Source organism: Rhagoletis zephyria, unplaced genomic scaffold, assembly GCF_001687245.7.
Source record: "Rhagoletis zephyria isolate East Lansing unplaced genomic scaffold, Rhagoletis_zephyria_1.1 Rzeph_scaffold_00150, whole genome shotgun sequence".
In the NCBI taxonomy this organism is placed as follows: domain Eukaryota; kingdom Metazoa; phylum Arthropoda; class Insecta; order Diptera; family Tephritidae; genus Rhagoletis; species Rhagoletis zephyria.
The window spans coordinates 95488-117146 of NW_016157234.1; the positions used below are offsets into that span (position 1 = coordinate 95488).

The 21659-nt window shown below is 34.8% G+C and overlaps 1 protein-coding gene across 7 annotated transcripts in view; it reads right to left on the reverse strand.

Annotated features, from left to right (window-relative positions):
* Positions 1–9473: 9473 nt before the first annotated feature.
* Positions 9474–21659, reverse strand: part of mEFTs (elongation factor Ts, mitochondrial) — an 18169-nt gene continuing 5983 nt past the window's right edge. For all 7 annotated transcript variants that reach the window (XM_017639317.1, XM_017639325.1, XM_017639303.1 and 4 more), the window contains exon 4: positions 9474–10091. In XM_017639317.1, the coding sequence (XP_017494806.1) occupies positions 9579–10091 (513 nt within the window). In that variant the 3' untranslated portion in view covers positions 9474–9578. The remainder of the gene's footprint in view (positions 10092–21659) is intronic.

The window sequence follows — 21659 nt, forward strand, 5'->3', positions numbered from 1 at the left end:
CGATGAATCCAATGTGGCATACGCTGTGGTCAACGAATAAGGAGACACAGTTACGCTTAGCAGACTTCACGAATCCGCCTCAGTCTTCACTGCCGAAGCAGTAGCCATACTCAGCTCTCTGAAAACGGCTCTGGCCAGCCGCAAGAAAACAGCCATATTTACTGATAGCCTATCTGTACTGAATGCAATTCGCAGTCCGAAGTCTGAAAAATGGTTGACAATACAAAAAATAAGAACAATCCTCGCAAATAACCCGAAAAAAGCGTTGTTTGTCTGGATTCCTAGCCATATAGGAGTTGGTGGAAACGAATATGCTGACAAGACAGCTAAATACGCCAGTCACGCACCAATCATAGCAGACCCGACCATTGAAAAACTAGATTTAAAACGGTATTTAGACGCATATTTAATAAAACGAAGGGCGCATAACTGGAAGCAACACAATCACCATCATTACTCCGCTATAAACAAAGACGGGAATCCACCCCAATACCCTGTCGACGTTTAATAACACAAAATAAAAATATTTTCCCGTATGAGGTTAGGACACACTATTGCTTCGCATTAATACTTGTTCAACGAAAATTTTGCGCTCTTCTGTCCGACCTGCAACGTGCAGATCACTCTACCGCATATTCTAACCGATTGTCCACGCTTAGCCGGCGCTAGATCATCTATTTTCGAAGGAAAAGATCTTATCGACATATTGAAAGAAACCAACAAAGAAAACATCGAAAAAACATTCCGCTTTATAAAAAGTACAAAACTAAGAATATGAACTTGAAATGTAACTTAAAGACTATCTGAATATTTACATATTTGTATTTATTTTGTTTTACTTCAAACCTTATTAGTATATCTTATGTATAAATATATCTGTATATATTATAGACCGAGCCGATAGCCATAGCAGCTAGTGCTCAGCCCCTTCCCCTTTAGTCTTAAAATGAATTTTTAATTCTAAATAAATAATAATAATAATAATTATACCAAAATCTGTGAAAAACGCAGTTTCGAAAAAAAGTGTTGTTTAGGGCTTTTGTGATTTAAGGTAACGACATAAGCATGTTGTCATAGGTGGGCAGTGCCACGCCCATTTTCGAAAAAGTTGTTATAATCGTATTTCTTGCTAAAGAGTTAATGCAAACATCAATTTTGAATAAATTCGCTTTAGTAACTGATTTTTCGAATATTTCGTATTTCGTATATGTATACAGTTACCAAATTTATGGCAGCCGAATACGGACAAAAAAATAATTTTTTCTACAAAAGCTGGAGGATTTTAAAAACTTTTTCAATGGTCCTAAATTTTTTATCTTTTGTGAAAGCAGCAGGATTTGCTCCACACAGAATATTCAAAAATGTTGAAAGAAACGTTTGAAAAGCTACTAATGAAATTTTTTTAGAACTTTGAAGAATAACCATATTCATACTCACAACTATAACTATAACTTCAGAACCAATCTATGTATGTGCTCTCCCCGATTCGAATCAGAAGCGTACAGATATACAAATAAAAACTAGTTCATAGGCATGCTATTTTTATGAGCTGTTAAGAGGTCAAATTCCGAATACGGAACAAATACGGTACATTAAAAGAAATATAGAACAATTTGCATCCCGTACGAATTAAAAGAATTACCAGGACAATTGACGAAAAAAAGAGGACTGTCCCGTATAATACGGATGGTCACCGTAGTTATATGGAATGTGGGCGTGGTTATTGTCCGATTTTAAAAATTTTCAGCCATTTTTTTGTTTGGGAGAAGCGGTTACCGAAATATACATATCGCTAGCTTAGAGTGCAAAGTTGCTAAGTCCATTTTTTTCAATTGTACAGGAGACACAAGTAATTTTCTTTAAGTATTTTGCAAAACTTTGAATGCAATCTTTCGCGTAATATCTATTGCAAAATTTTATACTGACAAGACTAAAACGTAGAAAAGAAATAATATAAAAAAAAAAATTTAATATACAACTCTTTTATAAATCGACTAAAAAGTAGAAAATAATAATTCTCAGTCCCATAGAATTTGTTTTGATAACTTTTGATTTTGAAATTTTATTTATTTTATTTCCGATACTCGGAATGCAGAACATCAAATTTCCGATAGAATTCCGATTCGAAGTGGATCGAAATGTAGAAAAAGGCGGAATCGGAAAAAATATCCGATTGTTGGTGTTCTGCATTCCGATTCCGGTTCGAACAGCGCTGATAAATTTTGAGTGAATAAGCTTCAGTAGTTACTAAAATATCGCAGTTTTTGTATTTTTTAAAAACTACCGTTATATGGGAGGTAGGTGTGGTTATCGTCCGATAACATCCGTCTTTGGCTCAAAAGATATACAGTGTATATTATACACGTACCAATTTTCGTTAAAATATCTCAATTTTTACTCCAGTTACTGTGTGCACGGACGGACGGACAGAGTCACCGCTTAATCGATTTCTCCTTTCATTCTGAGCATTTATGTAGTACTAGCAGAGCACCCGACGTCGTTCGGGGGAAACAAATCAAAATATAAAACAGTAATACAAATATTCAGTTGAGCATAATTTAAAGGAGACAAACTATTTTCTTTGTTTACATTAAGGCATCCTTAGGAGCCATACTTTTGGCTTTATCGGGCTATCTACTATATATTTGTGGAAGTATGTATGTATTTGCCACGTTGCAGCCTAAACGGGCGGACAGAATCGAACAAAATTTTGACAGAGTATTGCCATGACTCCTGGGCCTATAATAGGGTGAAAAAAATTGGGATCCTACAAGGGGCGTGAAATTTTTTATCAGCCATAACTTCGGAACCATAAGTCACATGACCTTGAAATTTGGTATACAGACATATAAATGGTAGGTGCTTATAGGAGGGTATGCATAAACGAGTTTGTAAAACGGGGCGTGACACATCCCATAGGCGCGGAATTTTTTATCAGCTATAACTTCGGAACCATAAGTCACACGCACTTGAAATTTGGTATGCAGACATACCAATGGTAGATGCTTATAGGAGGGTATATATAACCAAGTTTGTAAAAGGGGGCGTGGTACATCCCATAGGCGTGGAATTTTTATCAGCTATAACTTCGGAACCATAAGTGACACGCACTTGAAATTTGGTATGCAGACATACCAATGGTAGGTGCTTAAACGAGTTTGTAGAAGGGGGGCGTGGCACATTCCATAGGCGTGGAAATTTTTATCAGCTATAACTTCGGTCTCATAAGTCTCACGAACTTGAAATTTGGTATGCAGACATACCAATGGTAGGTGCTTATACGAGGGTATATATAAACGAGTTTGTAAAAGGGGGCGTGGCACATCCCATAGGCGCGGAATTTTTAATCAGCTATAACTTCGGTCTCATAAGTCTCACGAACTTGAAATTTGGTGTGCAGACATATCAATGGTGGGTGCTTATATGAGGGTATATAGAAATGAGTCTGCAAGAGGGGGCGTGGGGCATCCTATAGGCGTGGAATAATTTATCAGCTATAACTTCGGAACCATAAGTCACACGCACTTGAAATTTGGTATGCGGTCATATCAATGGTAGGTGCGTATACGAGGGTATATATAAACGAGTTTGTAAAAGGGGGCGTGGTACATCCCATAGGCGTGGAATTTTTAATCAGCCATAAATTGGGAGCCATAAGCCCCATGAACTTAAAATTTGGTATCAAGATAGTAGGTGCTTATATGAGGCATTACATAAATGAGTTTAAAAAAGGGGGCGTGGTGCATCCTATAGGCGTGGAATCCTTTATCAGCTATAACTTCGGAACCATAAGTCCCACGAACTTGAAATTTGGTATACAGACATACCAATGGTAGGTGTTTATAGGAGGGTATATATAAACGAGTTTGTGAAAGGGGGCGTGGCATATCCCAAATTCTTTGAAAGGTTTATCAGCTATAACTTCGGAACCATATGTCGCATCAACTTTAAATTTGGTATGCAGTTATATACATATTTGGTAGGTGCTTATAATAGGGTCTATATAAATGAGTTTGTAAAAGGGGGCGTGGTGCATCCCATAGGCGCGGATTTTTTTATCATCTATAACTTCGGAACCAAAAGTCCCTCGAACTTGGAATTTAATATGCAGACATATCAATGGTAAGTGCTTATGGGAGGGTATATGAAATTTGGTATGCAGGTGTAGCTATGGTAGGTGCTTATAAAAAGATAGATATAAATAAGTTTGTAAAAGATGGCGTGGCATATCCCATAGGCGTGAAAATTTGTATCAGCTATAACTTCAAAACCATAAGTCACATGAAATTTAAATTTGGTATGCAGACATATCTATGGTAGGAGCTTATAGTAAGGTATATATGAATGAGTTTATAAAAGAGGGAGTGGCACATCCCGTAGGCGTGGAATTTTTAATCAGCCATAAATTGGGAACCATAAGTCACATGCACTTAAAATGAGCCAGATACGCACACACACACTTTGAAATTTGCACATGTTATTTAATAAGACTGGAAGAATATTCTTAATTTTTTCAATTTTCTTTTGTTGCTCCAGAACGATGTTTTGCAAAAACTTTCTTAGTATAAATATTAGTAAAAATTTGGATTAAAAAGAAATATGGCAATAGAAACTATGACATAAAAGGTATAAGCCCTGAAGATTTCATTCAATTTGGTTAAATAATTGATGAGATATTGTGAATGGAAGAAAAAATGCCATAAAAATTGTTTATGCAATGACTTGCGAAATATACATTTTTTCGAAGTTTTGTTGATAGGAATCACTTTCCATGCTCCTGAATTACACATCCACCATATAAAAATTAAAAATCAAAAAACTTTAATTTTTACTGATCGATTTCACAAATTCTGTCTCATTTCAAGTTATATATATACCCTCCTACAAACACCTACCATTGATATGTCTGTATACCAAATTTCAAGTTCGTGGGACTTATGGTTCCGAAGTTATAGCTGATAAAGGATTCCACGCCTATAGGATGCGCCACGCCCCCTTTTATAAACTCATTTATATAATCCCTCATATAAGCATCTACTATTGATATGTCTTGATACCAAATTTCAAGTTCATGGGGCTTATGGTTCCGAAGTTATAGCTGATAAAATATTCCACGCCTATGGGATGTGTCACGCCCCTTTTACAAACTGGTTTATACATACCCTCGTATAAGCACTTACCATTGATATGTCCGCATACCAAATTTCAAGTTCGTGGGACTTATGGTTCCCAATTTATACCTGATAAAAAATTCCACGCCTATGGGATGTGCCACGCCCCCTTTTACAAACACGTTTATATATACCCTCCCATAAGCACTTACCATTGATATGTCTGCATATTAAATTTCAAGTTCGAGGGACTTATTGTTCCGAAGTTATAGATGATACAAAAATCCACGCCTATGGGATGCACCACGCCCCCTTTTACAAACTCATTTATATAGACCCTATTATAAGCACCTACCAAAAATGTATATAACTGCATACCAAATTTAAAGTTGATGCGACATATGGTTCCGAAGTTATAGCTGATAAACCTTTCAACAAATTTTGGATATCCCACGCCCCCTTTCACAAACTCGTTTATATATAGCCTCCTACAAACACCTACCATTGATATGTCTGTATACCAAATTTCAAGTTCGTGGGACTTATGGTTCCGAAGTTATAGCTGATAAAGGATTCCACGCCTATAGGATGCGCCACGCCCCCTTTTATAAACTCATTTATATAATCCCTCATATAAGCACCTACTATTGATATGTCTTGATACCAAATTTCAAGTTCATGGGGCTTATGGTTCCGAAGTTATAGCTGATAAAATATTCCACGCCTATGGGATGTGCCATGCCCCCTTTTACAAACTCGTTTATATATACCCTCCTATAAGCACCTACCATTGACATGTTTTCATACCAAATTTCAAGTTCGTGGGACTTATGGTTCCGTAGATATAGCTGATAAAAAATTCCGCGCCTATGGGATGTGCCACGCCCCCTTTTACAAACTCGATTATATATACCCTCCTATAAGCACCTACCATTGACATGTTTGCATACCAAGTTTCAAGTTCGTGGGACTTATCGTTTCGTAGACATAGCTGATAAAAATTTCAACGCCTATGGAATGTGCCACGCCCCCCTTCTACAAACTCGTTTATATATACCCTCGTATAAGCACCTACCATTGACATGTTTGCATACCAAGTTTCAAGTTCGTGGGACTTATGGTCCCGTAGATATAGCTGATAAAAATGTCCACGCCTATGGAATGTGCCACGCCCCCTTCTACAAACTCGTTTATGTATCCCCTCCTATAAGCACCTACCATTGGTATGTCTGCATACCAAATTTCAAGTTCGTGGGACTAATGGTTCCGTAGATATAGCTGATAAAAATGTCCACGCCTATGGAATGTGCCACGCCCCCTTCTACAAACTCGTTTATGTATACCCTCCTATAAGCACCTACCATTTATATGTCTGTATACCAAATTCCAAGCTCATGTGACTTATGGTTCCGAAGTTATGGCTGATTAAAAATTTCACGCCTATGGGAGGTGCCACGCCCCTTGTAGGATCCCAATTTTTTCACCCTATTATAGGCCCAGGAGTCACGGCAATACTCTGTCAAAATTTTGTTCGATTCTGTCCGCCCGTTTAGGTTGCAACGTGGCACATCCATACATACATACTTCCACAAATATATAGTAGATGTACACATTTATCTATATATAACTTCATTCCTTTAGGCTATTGCAAACAACCGTTTTGTGAACAAAGTTATAATACCCTTGTGCACAAGTGCGCTCGGGTAAAAAAATCGACATTCGCAACATCCCTAATACAAAATTCTTCACATGAACGGACTGAGTGAATTCCGGAATGCGATGCCAGTGAACTCAGTTGGCATTGCCCTAAAAACCATTCTATCTTTATATTCTACGTAGTTATTTTTGGTTTTGCTCATATTATACACATGTACAATGTATGTACACATGTATATACCCTGTCAGCAAACGCACTAGTGCCGAACTGGTTCTGTACTAGAGAATTTAGAACCATGACTATGCGCGTTAGTTCTTTTCTGCATGCTAGCAACTGGCGAATTTAACATTGCGATGTCCTACAAAGTGTTAATTGCCCCATCCGTTGCGTCTCTTTTCTATAGTTCCGAATCAGTCCTATTTAAATTCTATGTGTGCGATTTTAAATTATTTTCAAAGAAATGTGTTTTCAATTTGAAATTAAATTAGTTTGAATGATGGTAAGAAATATATATAGGTTGGCATACCTTTGACTGTAGGTGAGGTATAGGTTCTTGCTGTTATTGGTCAGATTCCAGAAGGTCCCAAGATGGTAAAATGTTAACACACATTTTTCTTTTGTTTTACCAAACTATGAAAAAGCATCAGTGAATTGCAGAATGATAGCGTATTTAAACGAAAAACCCGCCAAATTCTAAATTCGTCAACCTGAACAAAGATTTGTAATGATTTTTTTTTAATTCTTTGGGACTTATGACTATTGTGACTATTTTGGACTTAGGAAATTTGCGTATCACTGAACAGAAACGATTAGAAATAAAAAAGGTAGTTCAATATTTTGAAAAACGATCCCTTTTAAATTTTTCTTGCTTCTTGCATCAAAATATAATTTTTAGAAAAAGTGGACTTTTCACTTTTAGCGAGTGATGTGTAGTTTTAAAAAGTGAAATAAAAGAGTTTTTAAAAGTACCACATTTCGCTGATTTTGAACTGGTGAGGATCTAGTTATTATCGGACTGGTTCGTTTTTGGCGATAAAGATTTAGTACGGAACTAGAAATTTGGTTCACTAGTTCGCTTTTTTCCCGCAGGGTATGTGTATGTATATATACATTTGAATGTATGCATGTAAATATTTTAAGCACTCTTCATCCCCCATAATTTTCTCCACCTGTATTTTTGACGAATTTGCTAATGCGCTGTTTTAATGGCTACAGTTAGTTTTTTTGTTAGAGGCGCTCATGCGTAGATCCACCACTCGCAGCAGCGTTAAATTATACGGTGTGACAATCAAGTGCAACATGGTGGGCGCGATATATGTATGTATGTTGTTGACACATGCATATACCCTGCAGGGAAACCGCGGACTAGTGAATCAAATTTGTAGTTCCGTACTAGGTCTTTATCGCCAAAAAGGAACTAGTCCGATATGAACTAAATCCCCACCAGTCCAAAATCGGAGAAAAGTGGTACTTTTAAAAAACTAATTTATTTCAGTTTTTTCACTAGAAATCGATATCTAAAGAGACGAATTTAGAAATGGTTCGGAACTATAGAAAAAGGGATGCAGAACGAACTAGATCTTATTTGTCGAATTTAGAACTAATTCGGAACTATCGAATAAGGAATGCAGCGGGGGGCTTGTTTACTTTACATAGATATGTGTTCGGCGGCTTTTTCGTTCAAATACGCTTCTATTCTGCGCTTCGCAGATGCTTTTTCATAGCTTGGTAATACAAAACTAAAATTTGTGTTAACATTTCAACATCTTGGGACCGTCTGGAATCTAAGAAATAACAGCGAGCACCTCTGCAAACTCAGCTACAGCTAAAGGTATGTAAACGTACATTTCTTACAATCATTCAAACAAATTTAATTTCAAATTGAAAACACATTTCCAAAATAACTTAAAATCGCACACACGGAAGAACCAAAAAGATTGAAAAATCATGATACTTTTTTCTTTCGTCTGTCGATTTCAGAACTGGTTCGGAACTATAGAATTTAGGACTAGTTCGGAACTATCGAAAAAGGGATGCAGCGGGGGGCAATTGACACTTCCTAGGACATCGCCATGTTAAATTCGCCAGTTGCTTGCATGCAAAAGAGATTTATCGCGAACCAGTACGGGGTCTAAATGTACTAGAAGCGCCCCAGTTCAGAACTAGAGATTTTCCCCACAGGGTATGTATACAATTGTGGTTATGCATACACAATTGTATGTTTTGTACCAATATGTATTTGTTCTATTTGTTTTATTATGTTCTGCATTTTCACTAAAGCAGAGCTCACACGATTTGTACATTTTCACAGTCACAGAGTCGTGTTGCTTGGAAAGTTTTAATTGGCCTGAATTATCCACAAAAATCTAGACGTATTGTCTTATGCCGTAAAGTTTTCAACAGTCAAATATATGTTTAGAGGACTCGAAACCACACCAACATATTTTTGGACAGGGAGAAAACTTATATGTATGAAAATATCAGCATGCCCCCATAGTTAAACTCTTGTAAAATTAATTTTTTTTTGTGGAACGAATTTCAAATTTGAATAGAAAAGTATTGATTTTAAGAATTTGTATATTTTCAGGCGAGATGAATTCCCATAGTTAACTATGTGACTCTGAATACAAATTGAGAGTTAAACGCTTGTTGGTTGTTAAGTTAACAATCGTTTAACTAAGCACTGTGAATCCGGCCCTTAATATTTAAAATAAATAAGGTTTTATTACTCTTCGGAATTGCTATTTTTAATTGGTTTTGAATTGAGTGTTGTCTGAGTTATACAAACAATCATATCAGCAGCTTTTGCATTAATTACTTAATTTAACTTGCTCCAAACGTTCACTCTTGGTCGCTTCGCCGCATTCATATCGTTGGTAATCGATGATTGCTACGTTATTCTCTTTCAGAACTTCTCCCACTGTGCGATCGGGATCGAGCAAGTACTCTTGATGTATGAGACAAGTTTCATCGTCTTTGTTGGCTACTGGCTTATCTTTTCCTTCCTCGCCAATCTTCACCGGATTAAGCCCTACAATATGCTGGCAAAGATTTTTTTGTAACTCGTCATCTAATCCAGCACCACGGAAGGCCACTATGGTACCATATTTACCGATTTGGGTAGTGTTTTCAGACGCAGCTACATTGGTGGAAGTTGGATGTGCGTAACCGGCCAATTGTAGGTCATTACTGGTTTTGAAACAGATCGCACGCTTGATTGAGGCGTTTTCCCCGACAGCGCCAATAAGTAACGCCAAGTGATCACCTAGTGTTTTGCCATCCGTCGTGCGGAGGTTCTTTAGCGCCTCTGCCTCGAATCCAAGCTATTGGTTTGCGTAAATGATATAAATATAAATGTATTAAAAAATTAGTATATTACGTAAGTATCTTTAAAATAATATATGTATGCAGATATCATAGATGAACACTTTGCAGAACCAGTAAAATTGCAGCAAATATATGTAGATGTTTACTGAAATAAAAATTTCATTTGCATTACCAGTGAAATTATACTGTTGTACTGACAAATAGCAGTAATCAGTAAATTTTTACTGATAATGATAGTTTTATTTGCTTATCAGTAAAACTTTCTACCGGTGACTAAAAGGAAGGAAAAAACTCAGAGATGCAAATTTTTAAATCCTTCTTTAAAAAAAGCTTCTAGCATATATCAAGTATTCATACATACTACTTATAGTACACGTTTTCTTTATTCTATACCCAATAGATTTTCGAAAATTACCTTCGATATTCAATATGCATATCGAAGAGAGAACGAACTCATAACCCACTTTAGTTTTCCAACGTTCATATTATATTGGCAATACACTCGAGATGGGTTGGAAAAAAATGGAAACCATAGTAACAGGAGAGAAAGTGAAATCCAACTCAATCTCGATAAGGGGCAGGATTTCGAATTCATAACGAAAGAAAAATACATTGGATAACGAAGGTTCCGTTTTGCTGGAGAATGGCCTAGTTCTCGAATCTAATACTAACCTATGCCACATTCGTTAGCGAAGGTTGGACTCGGAAAAAGATTCGTTTTCCAATCATTTTCGAATTGTTAACCAAGCCCAATGTTTATTGGGTATTGTGGATAGATTTTTAACTGTCAACAGCCACTGCAGTGTAGTGGTTAGAAGTGTGCACTAAAATTCCGCAAGGTCTGCAATCGAGCCCAGTTTCCGACTAACATCAAAAACAAACAAAAATACAAAGTTTTTTTAAATAGCAGTCGCCCCTGTTCGATTTTAAATCCGTTATTAACTAAGAAATCTATATTATTTGTGATTTGATTCGTCGGGAAAATAAAAAATAAATTATTCTCGAAAATTGGGCTGCGTTACACAAAAAAAAGGGGTTTTTTGTATGAAAATCCAGAATTAATTTGATTTGACGGATGAATCAAATCACAAATAAATTTAAGTTGTATCTGTCCGACGAATCAAATAAAAAAAATGTATTCATGATTTGATTCTTCAAACAAATAATAATCTTATTTATTTAGGATTAGATACAACTTTTAATTCGGAAATGAATTCTATTTTTGGATTTGGGGATCGACTAATTAAAAATCACGTAACTTTGATTTCTGCTACGAAAATCAGTTTCTCATAAAAATGCAATCGGCGCACAGTGCACCGAACGTGGACAAAAATGTAAAAATCGAAAGTCTTGGAACTTGGACTTTTTGGTATCATTTGAAAGCTTAAACTCCCGTCAAGAAAAGTTTATAACTTATCTTGTGATAAAGTATATTCTCAGCCTTATACATCACCTCAAATCAAAAATGTGTACGCACCATAGTTGTGGTAAACAATTTGTAGAAAAAACATTTTTATCCTTAACAAGATGTACTTATGCACTTTAATAAAAATAGTTACGGCGAATCCAAAAATATATGTATGTTTCATAAAAAAATTATTTTTTTTTTAATATTAAGTAAATTCATGTTTGAAAATACTTAAACCCAAAAATTGTGAAAATATAGAGACAAAAAAAAACCTCTAAAATCTCCTAAAATGTTTTGACTGTTTATGTTAACACGGTGTAACAAAATGAAAAATAAAATTGCACGAACTTTTTAAGTGACCCAGCGCAGATTGTAGAGCTGGCCGATTAATTCACGAAGCTTCAAAATTTTTCTAACACCATCAAATTCTCACTTATTCTTAAAAAAACATTTTCGCATTAAAAACCATTTTTGCATTACTTCCGGCACTAAAGAATTTTTAGTTCGGTTAATTTTTAACCAATTTAAAATTTATATATGGCTGTAGAAAGAATATTTCGATGGCTGAGTGGAAGATCGACCTATCTCGGCAGCCAGTTCGAAAACATTCTATCTCAAAAAACTTTTCAAGAGCGTCCTATTTCAAAATTCGTTTCAAGAACGCCCTATCTCAGCTGCCGATTCAAAAACGTCCTATATCAGCATATTTTCAATACATTTTGAAGTGCGATTGGGCGTTTTTGAACCGAATTTTGAGATAAGGTGTTTTTCAATAAAATTCTGAAATAGGGCGTTCTTGAAAAGTTTTTTGAGATAGAACGTTTTCGAACTGGCAGCCGAGATAGGTCGATCTTCCACTCAGCCATCGATTTGTACTATTTAAAGAAATAATAAGTTTTGTGGGCACATTGTAAATATGTGGAAAATTTTTGGAATAAATCTGAAATTTTGACCAAATTATTTAATTTTTTCCAGTTCTACCTCATTTTGTGCTAAAATTTCATAAGAAAATAGTCTCTTTTAGTCATTACTTCGGAAAGGACGTTTAATTCCGAGTAAAACAAGGTACCATTCACTAAAATCAATCAAAAATTATAAAGTTATGCCATCTTTTATAGAGACAAATTCAAATTTTTCCATACGAATTATTGAAACCTCGAAATGAATCCAATTCAACTGACTCAAATTTTCTGTAAATTATCTGCATGGAAGTAATTTTGGAAGAAATTTTTAGAAAATTCATATCCTCCAAATATGTCTATTGATTTTTATAAACGATACTTAGTTTTTCTAGGAACTATACATTATTTTTGAGGTAATGACTGAAAGAGATTATTTACATTTGAAATTTTGACATAAAAGTTTGTAGAAATGGAAAAAATAATACAAATTGGTGTATGTTTCAGATTTATCCCAAAATTTTCTACATATTTACAATGTGTTCACAAAACTTATTGCACCCTTAAATAGTAAAAACATTCTTCTTTCCAAAGCCATATAAAAACTTAAAATTGGGTAAACAATAACCGAGCTGAAAATTGTTTAGTGCGGGAAGTCAAATAAAATAATAAGTTTAGAATTTGAGCGTGTTAGAAAAATTTTAAACGCAGTTTCGTGAATTACTCGACCAGCCCTACGACCTGTACTAAGTCACTTAAAAAGTTCATGATCAGTGTTACACCGTGTTATTTGAACCCTCTATTACCAGGGGAAAATAAAATATCCTGCGCCTTTTTCCGCCTCGTAAAAATATTTCATTTTGAAGAAGTGCCTACACTCACTTTTTCGTATTTTTTATCTTATCTGTATATGGGAAAATCTTTTGAGATGGGGACATTTTGCATAATGGCATATTGTTGCCGTCACAAAGCAGCTGCACTGCCAAATGTGGTTTCTATACCTTCGTTAATGCTACTGATATGTGTAAATATCCATAAATGGTTATTCAAAACAAAACTAACGGTTTAAATTACCAGTTTACTTGCTAAAATCGATAAAATCAGGGAATATCTGGTGCAACTCGCACAAAATCTACTTTTTATTAAGGTATAACTTCTTCTTGTCGGCCGCTGTGGTGTAGTGGTAAGCAGTGCGCGCTTCCACTCCGCAACGCCTGGGTTCAAACCCTGGTCAAAGCAACATCGCAAAAAATTTAGAAAAAGGTTTTTTCTTAACAGCGGTCGTCCCTCGGCAGGCAATGGCAAACCTCCGAGTGTATTTCTGCCATGAAAAACAGCTTCTCATAAAAATACTATCTTCCTTTGTCCTTAGTAACATTTTAGGCTATATTTTTCACAGTCTTAACATTTTCATTTGGCGAACTCCACAATTTTTTGCCACCTTTCCTACGGTCCCGCGTTTCCGCAGTAAATCTATTATTACATTTACATATACATTTATGTTTACTGATTAACCATATTATTTACTGGTAATCACTTCTTGAATAAATTACAATACAGAAAATAGTCATCTGACTTCCAACTAAGTAAAAGATAACTGTAAAATGCAGAACTGCAACATATGCCTTAATTTACATTTTTGTCTGCTGGTTTTATTATTGTTGTTGGATTGACTTCAATTCGTTATGAGAGAGGAAGTACAGGTCTACCAATAAGAATATACAACAAAAGGATGAATGTCGTTAGAACTTGGAAAGATAGCGGCGGCTGATATAAAAAGCGTTACACCATGTTACAGTTTTTCTCGTCACTGTAATTGCATGATCTACACCTTTGTCTAACCTATATTTATGATAAATCTTACGGTTTAGCTGATAAATAGTAAAAATGAATTTATGTGACCTTCACCTTTCACCTTGAATAAGTTTTTTTTTTTATAGATCTGGGATCGATAAGGACTTTTCACATTTCATTTATAATGACGTTCGTAACATTCGTACCAATTTTCAGCTTTATGCGAGTTACTGCAGCCTTGAAAATCTAACTTGACCGGGCTGATAGAAAACAATTTTGAAAATATGGTTAAATAGAGTAGCAATTAAAAAATATTAGTTACGTGGGTTATCAAGTACTTCAATTGGGTTGACAAGTGATAATTTATGACAAAAAATTGTGCTACTATGTTGAAAAAAAATTTTTTTTTTTTTGAAAAATGCACATCTCAAAAGATTTTCCCGTATTTATAAGCTANATATATCGCTTTATACAAACATTTGTATATTATACAAAATTAAAACAGGTACTATAAATATAAACTTTCAATGTATAAAAAAATAGAAAAGAACATACAAATTAACAAATTTTAACTAAATAAAATAAATAAATAAATACAAAACTTGAAATTTACTTAAAAACGTCAACCAGCGAAATGTAATTTTTTTATTTTTCCTTACACACGCTCATTTTTATTTTTACTCTCCCGAAAACTTTGACTTTTGTAGGTTTGATGACAATTTGGCTTCTACCTGTTTTTATTGTACCATGCGCTACGTAAGCGAAAGCATTAAAAAACTTCATCTGAAGGATTTGTTTTAAATTTAAAACTTGATGAAATGAAAAACCCACTTCATGCGAGACCTCACTTCACTCAGTAACGGCTGGACGGATTTAGATGAAATTTGGCACACATATCGCTTACAACTAGGGTTGAACAATCGCTCATAAAAACAAACATCAATGTTAAAATGGTTCGATGTTGCAAAAATTAGACATCGATGTCTCTAACATTGATAGTTTGACCAATGTATAGATGTTCGATGGTTGTTTTTTTAATAAAACGAGTCATATATAAACATGAGCAATATTTTTTGTTATTAATTCATTACATTAATTTAATTTTATTAAACTAGTGATATGCATACAATGTACATAGACATGTTAACATTAATTACATTCGTTTCTTCGTTTATATTTTTATGTATTATTTTATTTGGCATAGAATTAAAAATAGCTGTATGGACAGTCTACCCACTGACCGCCTGTTTCGTGATTGGATTATGCTTTGGCCAGCTTCAGAAAAAAATCTTTCGCTAGGCACGGACGTACTTACGACAGGCAGATGTTTTAAAGCAATTTACATATAAATTTGGCAAGAGGTGTTTCAAATCTTCCCATATTTCAATGGCATCACTTTTAGACAGTGTTACAGGTGAAGATAAGTACATTTGTAATTCAGACTGCTGAACAAGTTCGGTTGTTATTTAAATTTTTCTTTGCCAACGTTTTATGATGGGGCCAAAGGTCTATTTATACATGTTGTCTCCAAAATGGCGCGATATGCAAGTTATTTTACCAGTGATGAACGATGACCATCGAAGGAAATAATAATAAGGATATTTGCATCACATTTTATGAACGATGTATTGATTTTTCAAATACATCGATATATCGTGTGCAACCCTGCTTACAACTCTGAAAATCATTTGGAATATTTTCTAAGTTTCCAAAGGGATGCCACCCGTTTTAAAAATTAAATTCAATTTAATTTACAAGTTGATTGAAATACATTGTATGTTGCACAATATGGGTGTCCAACGAAAAAGATTTAAGGTTTTAGAATAAATATATTTTTGGAGAGGGTTGCCACCTGTTTTGAAAGTCAAATTTGAATAAATTATACCTAAGATACGTGAAATATTTCAATATTGGTGTCAAGAGACAGAGTTATGGAAAATCTTTAGTTTAAAAGTATGAAGCTAAATTAAAATTAATATNGTAAAGAAGGCATTTTGCGCTTCTTTTCTTCTAATAAATAAATAAATAAAATAAAAATTAATATGAAACGTTTTTGGGAGAGGTTTAAAGTAGTTGATTTAAAAAAAATACTAATTTACTAATTTTTACGATGCAATTCGAATTGGTTTAATGCAAAAAAAATTGTCGCAGTTTTTGAAAATTAACTAGAACTCCATTTAATAACAGCGACTGCAGGCGGGTTGGATTTAGTACATGTGGTCTATGAATCAATCGAATAGCGAACAAAACTAGCTTAGGAATTGCAAAAGAGACATGTCAGCGCTCACGCATAGGGCGAAAGGCGATCAAAGGGTAACTACATACATATGTATGTACTAGGGATGCAAAAATATGAAGAAAATTGTGATCCCGGGATTTCAGGATATTTTTTTAGTAATTTCGCGATCCCGGGATTTGTCGCGGGATTCACATTGAGTCATAATTTTTATGAATATGAGTAAAAGTTGAATATCTGAAAGCCTTTAACATACCATGATATAAAACTATTTAAAATTTACGATAAACTGACTGTAAAACTCAAATATTTATTAAATCAGAGGAATCTAAAAGTAATAAATTTTTTAAATTGTGTTTAAAAAACCATGTGATTGAGGACCGCATAAATAACAAATAACAATGTAAATACCAGGTACTTTTGAAAGTAATGATTAATAAAAAAAATTTAGCAAAAATATACAAAAACAAATTCTCTAAACATGTTTATTCTACTCCATACAGAAATGGCGAATTTTTTGCCTTTTTTTTCGCAATTAACTCGAAATTTTGCGAGTGGGCGAGTCAAACGGACCTCAAATTCGGATTCACCGGGTCGAAATACATGTCGGTAGGTGGGTATCGTTAGATGCACATGCCCCTTTTTTTGTTCCGGTGTTGTTATTATTGCACTTAAAATGTGTACGTAAGAGCAGCAAAGTATTTAAAGCGGAGTCTTCTAATCTTGACCTGAACTTGTTACATATAAAACCTGCTGATGAAAAACATCTTTCGGCCTCAACACTTTTAGGCTCAACTGTCAAAAGGTAGTTATAAGCCATTTGAAGTTAAAGACCCCTATCTTCTCTACTACAAAATATTAGAACTGTCAGCAGCACGTCGGATAAAATATAACTTTTTCGATTTGAGTTGATTGATTTAAGAAATTATGTTACTTTTTCTTAAAACTCTGTTTCGGTTACATTAGCGACGCTATGAGTACATTCCCTTTAAATCTTCTTTAAAAAAGGCTCAGGCCTCCATAAACAAGTTCTTACTATCAATTCGATATTAAAAATTTTTCGGGATCCCGGGGTCAATGCAAGCAAATTTTCGGGACCTCAAAAACACCGGGATTTCGGGATTGGCATCCCTAGTATGTACATAATGAAATCTAATTGCTATATACACTCATGGTCAAAATAATAGAAACGCCTTATTTTGACAAAGTTTTCGCTATATTTCTTTTGTTCATTTTATATTTATCATTTTTTATAAAGTGGAAAAAGCAAAAACAGTTTACGTGGCGATAATAAAAATTGTGCAAAATTGCATCTAAATTCTCAACTTTTTGATCAGATTGTATGCAGTTTTATAGCCCATCAAATTTTAGCATAATAAAGTGTAAGTTTTAAGTTGCTAAAAAATCGCGTTGATTTTTGGCAGTTCCCTCACACCCCCCTACTAAGCAAGTGTTTATTTTTCTCCTTTTGCAAACAAAAAGTTTTCTGCAAGAAGTTTTGTTTAAAAAACACGTATATATTAGGGTGGTCCAAAAATGCATGTGAAAAATTAAATCGGAATTTTTATGCTCTCACCCCCTAAGATTGTTCTATACCGAAAAAAATATAACCGTGTGTTTTTATTTTGAAAATCAAAAAAATATTTAGTGGTCGCTCAAAGCGCTCAAAGTTTTCCATGTATTTTATAAAACATGTAAAACATGTAAAAACAACTTTTCGTAGAAATGGTGTAGAATTCTTAAAAATCAATATTTTTCTATCGGAAAATTCTGTTTCTCTTCAGATTCAGATTCAGAGATTCTTAGTAATAATACCCAATTGTTTTTTTTTTACCATTTCTTCATTGCAACTATAATTTATAGGTCAGCCAAAAACCCACAAAAACCCCGAAAAATGCAATGGGAGGACCAATAAAAAGTCGTTAGTTATATAAAATTGTTAAATAAACAATTGGGTATTATTATTTAAAGTCTCCTGAAGAGAACCACAGTTTTCCGATCGAAAAATATTAATTTTCCAGAATTCTATACCATTTCTACGAAAAGTTGTTTTTCCCATATAAAAATATGTGGGGTTAGGATTTTTTTTTATTACAGCGACGATGTGAGTTACGCCCTTTCCATACTATACTGACGATATGTTTATCGTAACCATCAATAGGTCTGTTTGTTTTGCTCGCCGTAACTGCCCTTTTTGTGGGTTCTCGCGGCGTAGTCGTAGTAGGTAGTGACCGACTCCCTATGAATGCCGTTGATCGCTCGTCAGGTCCAGTGGTTTGGTCGATGTATATCTGGACCGCGTCCTTATAAATGAATAGGTGCCCCTTGACGTGCCTGGGCGGAGGCTCCTCCTCCGTGGCACCCCACCAGAAACTGCTTACAGAGCATTTTGTTGTGATCACTTACGGGGAGCATTTGGGCCTCGGTGTGTAAGTGGTGCTCAGGCGACATCAGAATGCACCCTGTCGCTACCGGAGTGCGGTGTACTGACAAGTCTGTAGCGTCGTGCACTGCGTCCAACTAGTCCCCGGCGAACAAATTAGCGCAGCATAGTTATAACCGGCCGGCGGATTGCCTTGTGTGTTGCCAGCAACGTTTCTTTGTCTTTGCCCCAAGTGTTGCCGCGAGCGACTTGACGACCTTGTTGTGGCTCTGTACTTTGTTGACAACTGCGGGCTATTTTCCGTTCGGAATATTTTCTCGGGCAAGCTTGCGAAAACTGTCAAACCACCAGAAGAACAACAAAAGTGATAAACATTCAAATTTTAACTAATACATATATCGGGGGTTTATTTAGGGAAGAATTACGGCAAAAAAGGAAAGCCAAATAAAAAGGTGATCGATTATAACGTAGGGTTGCCAATCACAATGAGACTATCGATGTTTGAAGAATCGATGTTTCGAAAAATTACATGTTTTTACCGATGTTTTAAGGAAAGCTTGCTAATTTTTTTAGAATATTGCACACAATTTGAAATTGGATATATATTGTTTTGTTAAAGAATGACCTAAATTTTAAATTAATTTTATTTAATTATATATTATAACTAGCAGAGCACCCGACGTCGTTCGGGGTAAACAAATAAAAATATAAAACAGTAATACAAATATTCAGTTCAGCATAATTAAAGGAGACAAACTATTTTCTTTCTTTACATTAAGGCATCCTTATAAACTATACTTTTAGCTTTATCTTGCTTTGATTAAATTATATACTGATCATCACTTGTACTACAAATCTTGTTCCATTATTAATATTAGGTGGATGAAGGTAACGATCAAATTTCTAAATTAAAATTAGTCTACTACGGTACATTCCGTTTAGCTGCCTGTTCGCTTAGCTGTTTTAGTATAGCTGCACTTTTCTGGTAGAATGCTTAATTCGAAAGGAGTTTTATTCATTATGAATGAACCATTTTCGTTTAACAGCATCGCGGGTATAAAAAACGATTTAATCTTTCCCGTTCAAAATAATCTAAAGACGGTAAGGGTTTAAAAAAAAAACACAGTTTTAAATATCCTAGTTATCAAATATATGAATACATATATGTATATCCCCCTTTTACAATCTCATTTATATATACTTTACTCTGAACACCTTCCATAGATACCTATGTCTGAATACCAAACTTCAAGTTCATGTGACTTATGGTTCCCAATTTATGGCTGATTAAAAATTCCACGCCTACGGGCTGTGCACGCCCCCTTTTATAAATTCATTCATATATACCTTACTACAAGCACATACCATAGATATGTCTGCATACCAAATTTAAGTTTCATGTGACTTATGGTTCTAAAGTTATAGCTGATAAAAACTTCCACGCCTATGGGATTTGCCGCACCATCTTTTACAAACTCGTTTATATTTATCTTTTTATAAGCACCTACCACAGCTATACCTGCATACCAAATTTCAAGTTCGTGGGACTTATGATTCCGAAGTTATAGCTGATAAAATATTCCACGCCTATGGGATGTGCCACGCCCCCTTTAGCAAACTCGTTTATATATACCCTCGCATGAGCACCTACCATTGATATGCTTGCATACCAAATTTCAATTTCGTGGGACTTATAGTTCCGAAGTTATAGCTGATAAGAAATTCCACGCCTATGGGATATGCCACGCCCCCTTTTACAAACTCGTTTATATATACCCTCCTATAAGCACCTAGCATAGATATGTCTGCATACCAAATTTCAAATTCGTGGGACTTATGGTTCCTAAGTTATAGCTGATAAAAAGTTCCACGCCTATGGGATGTGCCACGCCCCTTTTGCAAACTGGTTTATATATACCCTCCTATAAATAAATTAAACATTTATTTAATTTCATTTGTTATGACACCTATACATATACAATCCAGCCGTGGAGAGACCTCAGATTCGGTCACGCAAAAGGACTTGAAACTCTACCGGATAATCAACACAACAAATTTATGTATTTTTTATTATACTAATATTATAGATTTTGAGAGAGAAACACGATTTCACTGTTTAAAAAACAAAAACAAATTTTAACCCCTCAACTTGAAAAATGCATTATATATTGCATTTTTTATGATTTGCATGCAGCTCTGCATCCTTCACAGAATGTTATATCCCTCAAAGAATAAGTGCGTTTTAGTGCAATTTAAGACCTTTAATTTGAGACTTAACCTAGAGACTTCTACCTTGGCTTAAATTAAAGGTCTTCAATAGCACTAAAGCTCACTTATTCGAGGGATATAAAATTGTGTGAAGGATGCACAGCTGCATGCAATAAAATATACAAAAAATGTTTTTTTTTTGGAATATGTATATCCGTTCGATTTTGCATGTTTCGAAGAACACTATTTTGACCAATTTTTTTTAAGGTCAAGGAGTAATTGTGGCTCATTGGCAATATTTTTCCGTGAAAGCCAATTTCATTAGCTTTCAAAGCCATTTCGTTTCATATGAAAATATTGCTTCTGTCGAAGGCGCTACGATTACGGCGCATGATGTGTTAAAAGCAAGGAATGAAACCGATTCAAAATAACGTTCCGGTTTGGGTTTCGGTTTTGCCAAGTGTTTCGGTTTCGGTTTTGGTTTCGTTCTTCAAAATTTATTTCGGTTTTGGTTTCGGTTTCGTTCCGGTTTCGGTTTTTCACAGAAATTTTGTTGATATTATTTAAATCACAATGTCTTAAACGTTGAGGAAAGAAAATCGAAAATTACAGTTCACTGATAATATCAACACTAGG